This window comes from Cinclus cinclus, chromosome Z (genome assembly GCF_963662255.1).
Source record: "Cinclus cinclus chromosome Z, bCinCin1.1, whole genome shotgun sequence".
Lineage (NCBI taxonomy): Eukaryota > Metazoa > Chordata > Aves > Passeriformes > Cinclidae > Cinclus > Cinclus cinclus.
In genome coordinates, this window is record NC_085084.1 from 15625284 (window position 1) to 15640063 (window position 14780).

The 14780-nt window shown below is 38.2% G+C and overlaps 1 protein-coding gene across 1 annotated transcript in view; it reads left to right on the forward strand.

The window, feature by feature from the left end:
• FBXL17 (F-box and leucine rich repeat protein 17) overlaps positions 1-14780 on the forward strand; it is a 278404-nt gene that overhangs the window by 9679 nt on the left and 253945 nt on the right. The window contains exons 2-4 of the mRNA XM_062513277.1: positions 7284-7406; positions 10609-10866; positions 11579-11710. Coding sequence (XP_062369261.1) covers positions 7284-7406; positions 10609-10866; positions 11579-11710 — 513 coding nt within the window. The remainder of the gene's footprint in view (positions 1-7283; positions 7407-10608; positions 10867-11578; positions 11711-14780) is intronic.

Consider the following 14780-nt stretch of genomic DNA (forward strand, 5'->3'; position numbering starts at 1 on the left):
TGTGTTCTTCTGGCTCAGTGTTTCTGCCACTGGCTTTGTGCTCTGCAGAGTGATCGTGCAATTGCAGGGTGAGGAAATTAATCTGTCTAATCTGACACAAATCTAATGTTGCTAAACTTTTCCTTAAGATCAACCACCTGACAAGACTTTTTCTAAGTACAGTCGCTAAATCCAGTACTAAAATTCGAGTGACTGGAAGTAGGGGACGGGTAAACAGTTGCTATGAATGGCAGTTTGCCAAGAGAATCCTGGCTGTGATGTGAAATCGCACCATCACTTTTCCTGGTTGGCACATTTTCTTAATCACATGAACAGTTTTAACTTGATTTCCTTAATGGGTGTACTGTACGTGAGTTCAATGCTCACATCTCTTTCATAAACTCAGAATCATTCGTATTTCCCTCGCTCTTTTCAAGATATGTGTGGGCAAAGTGAAAAAATCTCTTGAAAAAAAGCAGGTATTTGTTCTTCCTTCCTCATATGTATAATTCTTGAGTTTTCTGAAGTAGAATGAAGCAGCCTTTAATAAACATAAATCCACTGGTAGCTTAACTGTTTTATGCCTGCAATTAGCAAATACTGTGTTTTACTGGTCATGGTAAAATGTCATGCACTAAGCATGCTGTTTTTGTCAAATGGTACTTGAGAAATATTTTTGTCAATGGAATTTTGGTTAGTTGCTGAAAAAATTGATGAAACAAATGAGTAGTTTTCCAAGAATGAATGTCTCTAGTTAGTTGTACACTCCAACATTTCATGGTGCCTAACTTATTGTTCTTTTGTTGTTAATTCCATAAGCTTTTTGGTTTCAAACAAATCTACCTGATGCCGTGTAATGAAAACAATTTTGTAGATACCTGCTTTTGAGTACAAAAATTTCTTATTGATAAAGGAGAGCTTCATTCACAGAAATGAAGAGATTTCTCTTAAATGAAAATGATGGATAGAAATAGATTTACCTTTTACAGTCTCTTCTGCTGTTGGGCCTGTATTTTGTTCATGTCCATAGAGGTATATACCTTGTTCTTAAAGTTAGCAGTATCTTTTTAAAGAATACTATTAGCAATCAACTGAATTCTCTTGTACCCTTTCCTGAGGCAAAAGCTTCTTTAGTATGTGCAGTCAGTAATTCTAACTCCTTGATTATGGTTTTTAATTTTTTTAATTAAGATTGTCTTTTGATAAGTTGAAGTTATGTCTTGAATTATCGTCATGTTTACTTTTTATTTGATTTTGGTGATGTGAATTACTTTCTAGAAAACTTAATGCTGGGGATATTGTGTTAGCAACCACATAAACTATTTTCTACTACCAAACTTTCTTTCATAGTAACTTTAATGGGTATGGTTGACTTTTCACTGTTTACTTTGATTAAAAGAGGAAAAGAGGAGTTATTTTCTTTGGTTGATTCACTTTGATGAACTTGATTTAAGGCCAAAATTACCAAATATTTAAATACATGCTAAACAAAGTTAGTACGTGGATTTCGGATATTTTAAAACTGATCTTTAGTATTTTTTAAAAGGTATTTGTAGGATGCTTTGTGGTGTTGTGCTTTTTTTTTCCCTCTGTTCCTGCTGAAGTACTAACATTTCACACAAATGTTCTTCGTGCAACCATCTATCCCTGTCAAAAAAGACTAAAAAATAGTCTTTTTTAAACACACATGAATTATCTAGCATACGTTTAATATAGAAACAGTGGGGAAGTGTTAAGGGTGTAATGTCTGAGGCCCATTATGCAAGGACTTGGTGGTAAAAGAGAGAATTGCACAGAATAACTTTATCTCTAGTTTTTCTGGTTGGACCCTTTGCTAACATTAATGAGCATTTGCTTTCTCCCTTTCTCTTACAAATATTCTAAAAAGTTGAAGAAAACACTGAAACTTTGTCAGGCACTATTTTTGGTGGTCTGAATTGTGCTGTGCAAGGACTTGGTTTAACTGGTTTAAAATCAATTGGACATCACCTGATTCAGAATGGTGGATTGAGTCACGTGGGGTGCTGTGGAATTAGCTGTTTTGTTGTTTAAAGTTAAAACAGTGTGGCTCTTCTCTTGTAAGGGATTTGTGTAGGTATGTCTGTCAACATAAAATTGGGCTGTTTGAATTCAGTGAAGCAGGTTGAATGTGGTTTGACTGAAAACTTCGTATATCTATTAGTTGACTTTTGCTGTTTGTGGGTATTTTTGTATTTTCTTTTCACGTGGGATCACTTATGTTGGAAAACATCTCTAAGATTATTAAATCCAGCCATTAACCTGGTACTGCCAAGGTTAATAATTCATGCCTCTAAGTGCCACATCTACATGTCTTTTGAATACCTTCAGGGCTGGTGACTCCACCGCTACCTTGGGCAGCCTGTTCCAGTGCTGGATAACCCTTTCAGTGAAGAAATTTTTCCTGATGTCTAAACTGAACCTTCCCTGCCTCATTATGTGGCCATTTCTTGTTGTCCTCTCCATTTTTGCCAGGAAGAAGACACTGAATTCCCGTGGCTACACCCTCCTTAAAGGCATTTGTAGAGGGCAGTAAGGTTCCCCCTGAGCCTCCTTTTCTCAAGGCTGAAATCCCTCAGCTGCTCCCCATCAGACTTGTGTTCCAGACCCTTCCCCAGCTCCTCTGGACCTACATACCAGCACCTCAGGGTTTTTCTTGTAGTGAGGGACTCAAAACTGACCACAGGGTTGAGGTGTGGCTTCACCAGTGCCCAGCTCAGGGGATTGGATTGGTCACTGTCCTGCTCCTGCTTCCCCACTGTTTCTGGAGTACACCCATGCAAGGCATGACCAGACAGTTTCTCCAGGAGAGTGCTATGTCAAAGGCTTTACTAAGTTCCAGGCAGACAAAATTCATAGCCTTTCTCTTACTCCACCATGCTGGTCGCCTAGTCATGAGCGGAGACCGGGTTGATCAAGCAGGACCTGCCTTTCACAAACCTGTGTTGGCTGGGCCTGACTCCTGTATGTGCCACGTAACAACACTTGAGATGATCTGCTCCATACCCTTATCCAGGACCAAGGTCTGACTGACAGGCATGTAGTTCCCTGGATCCTCCTTTGAGCCTTTTGTGTAGATGGACATCACATCTGGCAGCATTCAGTCAACTGGAGATGCCCCTGTTAGCAGCTAGGACTGCTTGTAAATAATGGAAAGTGGCTCAGTGAGCACATCCACCAGCTTAGATGGCCCCCCTTAGGGCCCATGCATCCCATTTTGCCCCATGGACTTGTGTGGGTCTTAAGTGGTGTAGCAGGTAACTGACCATTCCCCCATAGACTATGGGGGGGGGGGACTTTATTTTGCTCCCTGTCCCTGTCTTCCAGTTCAGTGGGCTGGGTACCTGGAGAGCAACCATTCTTGCTGTTAGACTGAGGTAAGGAAGGCATTACTGGTCTTTAATGAGTCTTCCTGACCAGTTTTACTTCAAAGCAAGAGCTTGTTGTTAAAGAATTTGCTGTGCCTGGAAGGTATGATAAGACTGTCAGTGGGGAAGATCAGGTATCCTTAAATGGGATGTAGCCTGCAGGCTCAGCCTTGGAAAGAGAAACCCACTAATCTTCACAATGACATGAAAGGATGAAGCAGAAGGAGCTGACATCTACATTAGGAATTTGAGCTGAAAGAGGGTGAGATGAGAGAGACGGAGCTCCTTTTCCAGACCTCTGCTTCCTCTATTGCTGCCTTTTGCCAACAGGGAAAATAATGTAAAATGATTCTAGAAAAAGCTACTGAACTTTTTTTTTTCCCCTTACAGTGCTGAAGGATATTTTGATGTTTGGAAGAGGGATTAGACAGAGTTGAGGGGGAACAAATTGAATGGTGGATATTAAAGTGTACATGTTTGAGTACAATTTTCAGGAATTAAATATGCTGACTAGTAGAACCATTGCCATCCAAGTTATCAGTCATAAGCAGAAGTTAAATGAGCAGGCTTGTGGGTATGAATGGTTTTAGCTTTCGGCTGTATTTATACATCCTTGAGAATTAGAAAATCTAAGTCAGGACAATTAAGGTGCCACAATGTCAGTGTATATCTGGAGAGTAATACTGAATTAAACGGTGGTGAAGTCATCAAAGTGAGTCAAAGCATTTTATGCACTAGTGTAGTGTTTTAATCAGTAGCTCAGCTAATCCCTTAATGTAAGGGTGATGTGCCACCGCCTGGAATGTGTATAGTCCTTGATACTAAATTCCATTTAGTGTAATTCAATATGTCATCTTTTAACAATTGCAAGCTCTGAAGAGAAGTTCTTGTTTTACATGACATTGTTCAGCATTTTATAGCTGGAACTTCTAGAACTACTACAGATAATAAAACCAGCAAGGCCTTGTTTTTGAACACATATCACTTGTGTAACTTATGTGGCTTACTCCTGTGCATCCTGGGACTTCTGCAATGGCTTGGTCTCTCTTCTCGTCCTGGTGGCCTCACTGTTTTCTAGGAAGTCGGTTTGCTGCACTTGTACTCTTTAATTGTCTCTCCTTCTAGACTTAAGTACAGCATAGATAAAACATGACTGCAAATGCTTCTGGATATTTTTCAGAACATTTTCTGTGCAGCAGTACCGTTTGTGTCAAGTACTTAATCAAACTTGTTTCTTTATTGTTTTGTTGTTGCTACAGCTGCTTCATGCAGGAGAAACAGGTTAGCAGTAGGTCTGTGATATGTGAGGACTTTCAGTGTTTGGTGGGATGGTGGCGTGGTGGGTTGATCCTGGCTGGACACCATGTTCCCCTCCATGACTGGTGAGAGAAAACATGAGGAAAGGGTCATGAATTAAGGACAGGGAGAGATCACTCAGTGATTACTGTCATGGCAAAACAGACTGTGCTTGGGGAAATTGGTTGAATTTATTACCAATCAAATCAGAATAGGATAGTGAGACATAAAATCTACATCTTTCCTAACCCTTGTATCTTTCCTTTGCCTAACTGCATTTACAATTCTCTGCCTCCCTCCCCCAGCCATTCAGGACAGCTGGAATAGGTGTTACAGTCAAACCTTGTTTCTGCTGCTCCTTCTTCATAACAAATTCTCACTCTATCTCTGGTAGCAGCTTGCTTCTGCTCGATGACTTCTTTTTTTTTCTCCTTATATTATCCCAGAGATGCTACTGCTATCACTGACTGTCTTAGCCTTGACCAGTGTGGGTTCATCTTGTGTGCTGGCTGACACTGGCTCTGTGTCATGAGGGAAGGTTCTAGTGGCTTCTCAGAGAAGCTGCCTTTGTAGCCCCCATACTCTCAAAAACCTAGCTGTGCCAACACAGGATAAACAAAATAAAATACAAAAATTATTTATGGGCTTTCATTTTAACAGTGGCAGCTGTATTAGCAATAGTCCTTACTGTATCATGTTTACTGTGTTCTTCAGAACTGCAAGCTTTTGTTTCTCAAAGGTGGTATTTCCATAAATAAACACACTTATTTCCCACTTGAGTAAAAATTAGTTGAAGTATTTTGTAATGCCAACCTTGATATCCTTTGTTAATATTAACTGGAGTCAGTAAAATGTCTGTCTAAACATAATGTGGATCATGTTGCTTTGTTCTTTTCTAAAGTTTTTATAACTGTTAAAAGATTCAGCCTTCTGTTTCATGCTGGTAGCAGGAATTCCAGTTTCCTACTATTCTTACTAACTTAGAATTAATGAGCATCATCAGACTATCACTTTTCTAATGTTTAGAATTACACTTTTGCAGTAAATGTCAGAAGCCAAATTACCACTTACTATTCAGTACTTTCCTTCTACTTGACAGAGGGTGATGGTATTTTTTGAGTGCTGATTGCAGCCACCTCCTGGTTCTGTGCATGGGTTCACCAGTATGGACAAGAACTGCAGGGAAAAAGCAGGCAGTGATTGTTTTGTTTGCACTTCTGTCTGCTGTGTTTAACTGGCTGCCTAATGTGAAGCAGTCACTGACTCTGGTAATGGCCAGGCAAAGGCCTTCGGGGAAATGGGATTCAAACACAATCCTTCAGCACTGAGGAGTCTTGCGTAAGAGGCTGCAAGTTTCTCACAGCTAGAAAAAGAGGAGGATGATAAATCTTGCAAGCATGCACAGACAGTCATGAATTTGACCCTCTCCTCTCTTATTAGAGCTCTGCTTCATCAAGGGTTCTTGTAGGGATGTGCATCTTTAAAACTGCTGGGGTGAGCTATCCCCTAGAACAAGCGGTATTTTTGACAGTTCATTGTCTTCATTGTTCCAGAGGCCACCAATGATCAAAGTTCTGTAAGTTACCATTGTAGTTCAATGCTTCATTACTCCATTTTTTTGGTGTGTTTTCCCCTTTGCCATCCCTTTTCCTTGACTAAACAGGGCTAAACAGTCCTGTTAGTTTCCTTGAATGTTTTCATGTTTGCTTCATTGCTTTCCTATAGACACTCTCCATTATTTTCATAGTTTCTTGAGAAAATTGCCTGAGATTGGCAACAGTACTTCTTTTTAGTATTTGTGCTTAGATAAGTGGGAGGACTTTTTCATTTTTTGCAGTCTGTGCTCCTGTGTAGGAGTAATGCCACTACTGCCTTTTCTCACTGTAGGATCACGTGTAGATTTAAGTTCATTTGTGCTGACAGGGTACCTTCATGTGAACTCTGGACAGAGCCTCTTTTTATATTTGTTAATAAACAACAGTAGTTTTAAGAAAGGGATGAATGTAACACATGCTGTAGCAATTTATGATTTTGCTATAAAATTACAGGTTTTTTTTTTTTTTTTTTTTTTTTGCCAGCTGCTATAGTGCTCAAAACCTTGGGATATAAAAGGCTAATTTTGTGCTTCGGTTCTCTTCTATGATACTGATATACTTTGCTAATCTACTCTACCATTCCATGCCTCTTTCCCACAAGACCCGATGTTTTAATACCTTTATGACTCTTACCAGTTCAGTTAAAAAATAAAGAGAAAGGTTTCCCATCCATTTCAGGATGGGAATAAAAGCACTTTTAAAATGGCATGCTAATAACACTGAGCTAATTTGTAATTCTTTAGGTGTGCCATCTGAGAAGCACTTTTGAAACTTAGTCTATGAAATGAGTACTTAGGATATATTCTATTGTTGGTTATGCTAATATGACTTACTAATATTGTCAGTTCTTGTGGGATGTAGGTTTTTTTGTTATTGTCTCTGACTAAGCAAGTGGGAGGCAAGTAGATCTGTGTGTTATGATGTATGCTAATACTTTTCTCTTTTACAAGATGTACTGATAATAAAATATTTCTGTCTCTAAAATATGATAACACCTGACAATTTTTTTTTTTTGCTTTCTTTACAGATATTTTCCAACTTGTCTCTGAATGAGCGTTGCCTTTCAGTGTCATTAGTCTGTAAATATTGGCGTGACCTCTGTTTAGATTTTCAGTTTTGGAAGCAACTGGATCTCAGTAGTCGTCAGCAGGTATGAAAATATCATAGTGGAATAATCGTTTTCATGACTCAGAATTTGTTCTTGGAACTTGTACTTTTGACCGGGGTTAAAAAGCAGAAGCATAAAATGGTGATATTTGTAGTTTCACAGATTTTTCTGCTATTGGCTGAAAATGTCTGGAGCCTTGGATTGGTTCCTCTAAATATAGTGCATTTTGTCTGAGATCAGTTGTTAAACAGAGTGAGCATAAGTACTATTTGAGATGGGTTGTGGGTTACCTGTCTCAACTCTGTGTTCTGGAGCTATGGAACCTCTTATTGATTCAAAGACATGAGCATTTCCGAGGATGCTGGAGTTGGAAGAATGGTCACATACATGGTGCTTGCTCTGTTTGTTGTAACAAATTTTCTTTATTTTATTCTTCATCTGGTATGGCTCCTACTCATTTGAAAAGAGACTGTGGGTTTTTTTGTGTGTTTTTTTTTCTTTTTTATTTTTTTTTTTTAGTCTAATCCTAGAATGAAGTATTTGTGGGTTTAATTTAGTGAGATCCCTAGGAGCCTAGCATTAAATTGTAAAGGGTTACTTCCCTCCTTGGAAAGCTTCAGCTATGTCAGTATTATTTAGCCACTGCCCTTGGGGTTTTTGTTGAGTAGTGACTTGCAGGGGTTTATAAGCAGTATCTTGATAGTATCTTGAGAGTTTCATGAAAATACAAGGTACAGAGAGATAACAACTGGATGGTTGCATTTGTAAAACAAATTTTTTTTTTTCTTTGCAATTTTTGTGGTTGTGGGCCAGACAGCAGCCAAGGCCTGGGCAGCCCCTTCCTCAGTCCCCCACCGGTAGGGTTGGGGGGAGAACTGGAAGAATGAAAGCTAAAAAACTAATGAGTTTGAAGACAGTTCAATAGTGAAAGCAGAAGTTGCACATACACATAGACAAAACAAGCAGGAGAAATAATTTATTCGGTGCTTCCTATTGACTGGCAGGTGCTCAGGCATCTCCAGCAGAGCTCCGTCACACAAAACAATGACTTGAGAAGATAAACCCCATCACTGGAAATGTCCTCCCTTTTCTCCTTCTTCCCCTCACTGAGCCTGATGCCCCATGCTCTGGGATATCCCTTTGGTTAGCTGGGGTTTACCTGTCCTGGCTGTGTTCTCTCCCAGCCTGTTTGACAGTGTGGCCAAGTGGAAAGCAGAAAAAGTCTTGGCACTGTGCAATTTCTGTTTGGCAATAAGAAAGCCAGCACAAATTGAAAACAGTCCCATACTAGTCACTGTGAAGAAAATTACTTCTACCCCATGCAAAATCAGCACAGTTCTTTTCCATCTTAACTTCTGCCTGATGAAAGAGCAAGAAAAAAGATCTGACTCACTACAAATCAAAACCATAGTGAATGCAGCAAAGACTGTTCCTCAGCTGTATAAGAAAAAATCAAAAAGGATTTGTGTTGCTCTCTTTCTCCCTTTGGTTAAAGCTCAATCTCATCTATGCCAAGTATTTCTTAATAGTCCTTTGTAGGATTGTCTTCTTTTAAGATTATTATCATTTTGGGTAACTACAGTGTGTATAGATACAAAATGGATGGATTGTTTTTTTACAAAGGGGTTAATGAAACTCTGAGCCACACTGGCACCACCTGCTTGGGACTGAAGCCCCTCTGCAGTGGTGGCCCCAGGGAGGTGATGGATGCCCTGCTTGGTTCCCTGCACACCCCACACAGTCAGACCATTTTCCTTACTGCCTTGACTTCAGGCTTCCCACAGCAGAGTCTCGGACCTCTGGGTCCTTAAAATAATGTAATCATTATGCAACAGCAGAATAACACCTCAGGCTGGAGGAGGAGGGGCCCCAACAAAGAGACCCCTGTCCTTTTATACCCTCACAGTCTGTGCACAGGGGTGCATCTTGGAACTCTTGGCTCCTGCTGTATTTCCAAGTGTCCCTCACCTGACTGTGCCACAGGTCTCTGTGCCCTTTGCTGTGCAAAGGGTTGGCACCAGTTCTTGGCCTTTTACCTCCGTCTGTGCCTTGAGGAGCTCAGCCTGAGCTCCACCGCAGCTGCACCCTGAGCTATGTGCACTGGGTGTATTCCTCAACAATCCTCCCTTTGATTGAATTGAGCATACCTGCAAATATATTAAAATGGAAAAAAAAAAGAAGTTTTAAGATATTGAAATACTGCCCTTTCATACAGTATTACTACAAATAGCAAACATAATAGAATGAAGGCTAATACAATTGCCATAGGGCAGAAATTATTATCAATATGAAATCACCTACATTTCAATAAACAAAGACAGCAATATTTGTTTGCTACAAGTTACACAGTTCTAGTAGTAGAGTTTCATAGTTACTAGTTAGTATTCTACCTTCTGTTGGTTAAGTGAATCCTGGAATTTTTATGCTAATTAGTCCATGTACTCAGTTTTTCTGGTCCTTTAGGTTGGTGGGTTTCTTGGGTTGGTGGTCTGTGGTGTTTCCCATCTCCCCTTGCCAGACCTGCCTTTTACTCAGTTGGAGTTGATTCAACACAGTTGCTGAGCTGGCTTTGTTAGTTTCTTCCTTATCTAAGAAGTTCTGCCCAGTGTCATTGTGGTCTTCGAATTCTGCATTCTTTTTCTACCTTGTTAGTACAACAGCTTTGTTAACCTCCCCTAGGTGCTGAGGTCATTGAAGCACATCAAGCCATAAACCTTAATAAGGCAATTCTACCAAAAAGGAATGTATCTTTCTAGTACCTGGATATCACAGGTAGTCTATTCATAGCTAAGAAGAGAAGTAGTGGTCACGCTGGTGGTTGCCAGCTCCTGATTCTGGAGCTCAGTCTGATACTTGAGAACTTCTGTCAAGTTGGGCAGCCATTTGGGATTCTTTATGTGGTGACATAAATTCCTGCAGGTGCCAGTATTTTCTGTACTTGTCTAGCTGTTGTCTCTCTCTCTGTGAGCTTTATCATTAAACCGTCTGGCTACAGACTACATAGTCTGTCAGAACTGGCTTTCCCTCAATTACCCATATCTATCAAAACCATCAGCCTCCCCCTCACCTCCAGAAAAACCCAATTACAGTGAAATATTCAGCCATCGGTAGTATTTGTGAAAGAGGTAGTTTCATTTTTGCTGTAGCTCATGGAAATGCATCCTAGAAACAGCCATTTTTGTCCTAATGACATTAAAGATCTTTATGGAAAAAGTTATATGTGAGTATTTGTTTTTTCTTTCAGGTCACTGATGAGCTGTTGGAAAAAATAGCATCAAGAAGTCAGAATATTACTGAAATCAACATTTCTGATTGTCGCAATGTATCTGATACAGGAGTATGCATATTAGCAATTAAATGTCCTGGGCTTCTAAGGTATACTGCCTACAGATGTAAACAGCTTTCTGACGCCTCTATTATTGCAGTTGCCTCTCAGTGTCCTCTTCTACAGAAGGTGCACGTGGGCAATCAAGACAGACTCACTGATGAAGGCCTGAAGCAGGTAACCATCCACATCCATTCCACAAATGCCTTCTGTAAATTTAGTATATTGCAGCTTAGCAAGTAAAAGAAGATACCCTTTCTTAGGATTTAAATAGAATAACAAAAACCTTCTGTTTTGAAAGTTGGTATATAGAGACCTTTTTTTGGTGCTGTAAATGCTATTCTCTAGAGACTGCATATACTTTCTTTTTTCTTTTTAGTACACAGGGATTGAATAATCACTTTTGTAGTTAAATCTGCAGTTTGGCATCCTATACTTCAGTTCTGTTGGATTCAATTTTCCTGAGCTTGGTTGCTGTTCAAAACTAGTGTTTAAGTAACTAATTCTTTCCTTCATGAATGCTGAAGGTGACTAAGACCTTTGTTAGATGTGCAGGAAGGTTTCATCAACTCTGAGAGTGTTAAAGGAGCATAGTTAGGGTAAAGCTGTTGACCATAAAGGCATTGTTAGCTACCTGTACACACAATAAATAACGTAGTTCTTATGTGCTGCTGCTCTTAGCTGCATTTTGTTGACTGCAGTTAGCAACTTCATTTTGTCATGTACGTAATTAGAATCTTTTTTGTTTGCATATAGTGTTTCAAAGTCTGAAAAGAAAGATAATTTTTAATGGGGGGGTGGAGAAGCAGAAAAAGAATCTTTTCTCCCATCTCTTCATTTCAGTCAAATTCAGTTTATTTTTTTTTTCCTTTGATTTTGTTAATTGCAGCTCGGTTCAAAATGCAGGGAATTGAAAGACATACATTTTGGGCAATGTTACAAGATCTCAGATGAAGGAATGATCATTATAGCTAAAGGCTGTCTGAAGCTGCAAAGAATATATATGCAAGAAAACAAATTAGTAAGTACATACTGTGATTTTTTTTTTTTAATTCCCAAGGCGTTTTGATTGTTAAAGCTTTCTCTTTATCTTTTAAAAATTTTCTTTAGAGTTGCTTCTTTTTGCAAGTGAGTTGCTTAAAAATGTGTCTGGATGTGAAAATTGCAATTTTACAGAGATGGCTCAGAAGGTGATGCAAAGTACAAGTTAACTTGTATTAAATGTATTAACTTTGTTTTTAGGATGGTATTTCAGGAGTAATTGTTAGGGAGACGTGTGGTTTGCATAGGAGAATACTTAGTTCATATGGAATGCTTATTTTATTTTCACAAGTGCAGTAAAAAGTATAAAAAGCTAAAAGAGTTTTGGAGCTCAGATTCTTGATTACAAGTGAAACACTCTGGTAGTATTTTCTTGAAATATGACACTTTCTCATCAGGATAGAGTAGTGTGCCTGTGCTAGTACAAGGAAGTTGTTGAAGAGTAATAAAACAATCTGGTGTCCTAATTCTAAGCAGTCTCTGAAATGATGGTTTCTAATATAGAAGGAGAGTGGCTTGTAAATGGTATAGCAGAACACGGATTTAGGGTTTTTTTTTAAATTTAATTTTATTTTTAAAATTTGTTTCTTGCAGGATAGCAGTAAAACTTGCTTGCAGTTGAATTTTTAACTTTCAGCTAACATTGCAGTTATAACCTTTGTTTCAAAAGTGCTGAACTGGAACAAATACTGTGTTCGTAAGGAAGCAGCATACCTTGTCTTCAAGAATCATTTGGTATTTGGCTTCAAATAGACAGACAATAATGCTTGAAATTTCTTTTTTTTTTTTTTTTTAATAAAAACCATTCTTAAATCAACAAAGTAAGGAAAAGCAGCCAGTTATTGGTTTTGATAAGAACAGTAGAAAATCGAAAAATAGGAGATAAGAGACCTAAATTGAGATTTTTGTATGGTTTAAATGCAGAAGAAAATATAATCCGTCCTCCTGTATTGAAACAAATTCAGCACATTTTGAATACTGTCTAAGTTAGTCCTTCTAATACTTACCTTAATACATAAAAAACTTCAAATATGGAAAAGAAAAGTGAACAATCTGAGAAGTCTGGAAGGAAAAACATCTTTCTTCTTTCTCTGGAAAGAGAAAGGTGGGTTAATTAAAATTACTTATTTTTGAAAGGAAGAGGAAAGGATTTAGATTTTTAGATTTGCATAATTGTATGTGAAAAATGGCTTATTTGTAATTAAGAATGCAGTATGTTTGAAAACTGCATAAGTACTTGATCATTGTGGAATACGGAGGCAAGCTATTAACTTAGCTTTCCTTGTAGATGAATCTTAGCGTTCTTGTCATTTAAGTTTTCATTGTGTGAAATGTAACCTAAAAATTGTTATTGCAGTTTTAAGCACTCAAAGACTTTGTGGTTTTGATATCTGAAATGTCATCAAAGTTCTTGGTTGAAATGGAACGTAAGAAGTATCTTAATTCTTTTTAAGAAAATTGTGAAATGTGCTCTTAACGTGAACTCTGCTTGGTTGCCTTCATTACTGAAAATATAACACTGATTTTTAGTTGCAAATAAGACAAAAATATTTGCTGTCAAATGAATAGCAAATAGCAAATTTTGTCCCTCCTGGTAATTTGTCTAGTGACTTACAAAACTAATTTTTTGCCTAGTTTTTAATGAATGTATTTTCTTTTCTTAGTATCTAATTGTACTTAAATTCCTGCTCATCCTCAATTTTTTAGGGAGAAGAAAAAAATCTTGGGGCAAACTTGCTATAGCTCTGTAAAATTAAAATCCATCTCCATGAATCTTGATATGTACACATTAAATAAATTTTGATGTTATTATGAGCTCCAGGGTGTTGAATCCTTAGAATAAAATAATGCTTGAGATGTCACTAGGTGGCAAAGCTGAAGAAGTTGCTATGCTTTCCCCTTGCTCAGGGCAAGAGACTTAAGTCTTGCCAGCAGTGTACTTTTATGTGATGAACCAAGACAACATTTAAGAAGTTCTCATACAATTGTAAAATAGAAACTTTTACAGTCCAAAATAAATTAAAAAATACAGGGACTGTTTAGTTGTGAGATTATCTTAAAAAGGGGTGACAGTAAACAAATGGTTTGTCAAATGCTGTGGGTTAATTTTCTCCCTTCTGAAAAATGTCCTTAGTAGTTGGTGTGGCACATATTACTTCCTGCTCCTCTGGTGAAGAAGGTGGTGTGGGGAAATGTGTCTGTGTTTTCAAAATGAACATGTTTTCATTCTCTTAAATCAAAATACTCTATGGCAAGAAAAGTGTATGTGACATATGAGAGCTTGGTCAATGTATTTAAAATTTGTGCATTGTCAGTATGCTAGAAAGAGGATTCCTATCCTTCCCATTTAAACAGCTGCTGTAGCATCCATGGCAAATAATACTGTCTTGTGTAGTCTTGTGTTTTGCATTTTCTTATTTATTCCTTTTTCATAGGTGCTCAGAATCATGTATGTGACTCTTACAGGCAATTTCTGTTAATTTCAAAATGTGTAGTGAACTACTGATAGTACATGATAGTTGCATTTTCCTATAGGCTTGCCTTACGCTAATGGATTTTACACTTCAAAAATAAATCTAGGCAGAGGCAATCATCAACTAAATAATGCTTTTGTGAGTGTTACTTTGCAGTGATACGTGTGTGGATCAGGCAACACAGTTTAGTTGCTTCATCTGTTGCTAAGTAACTCTGTTACCAGACTGCTGAGCAGAAACAGGGGAAGGAGAATTTATGTTCTGATTGTTGAATATGCTAGACATTTCACAGAAAAATAGACGCTTTCCTGTCTTTGAAGTGCTGATTATGTCATGGTAATAAGCAAAAGCTGCAATTAATAAATGGGACGAAGGACATAGGAGGATAAAGTTGATTTTGCATGCCTACCTCGACAGCAGAAGGTTCTTGTTATTTGCATAACTGTTTAGGATTTGTATCTCTTCAACACATGTTTATTTTTCCTCTGTCCTTGGAGTGAAAGAACAATTATATGCTGAACCTCTTTTCTGAAGCATACTGGTCAAATTGGGAACCTTTTAAAAATATATACAACT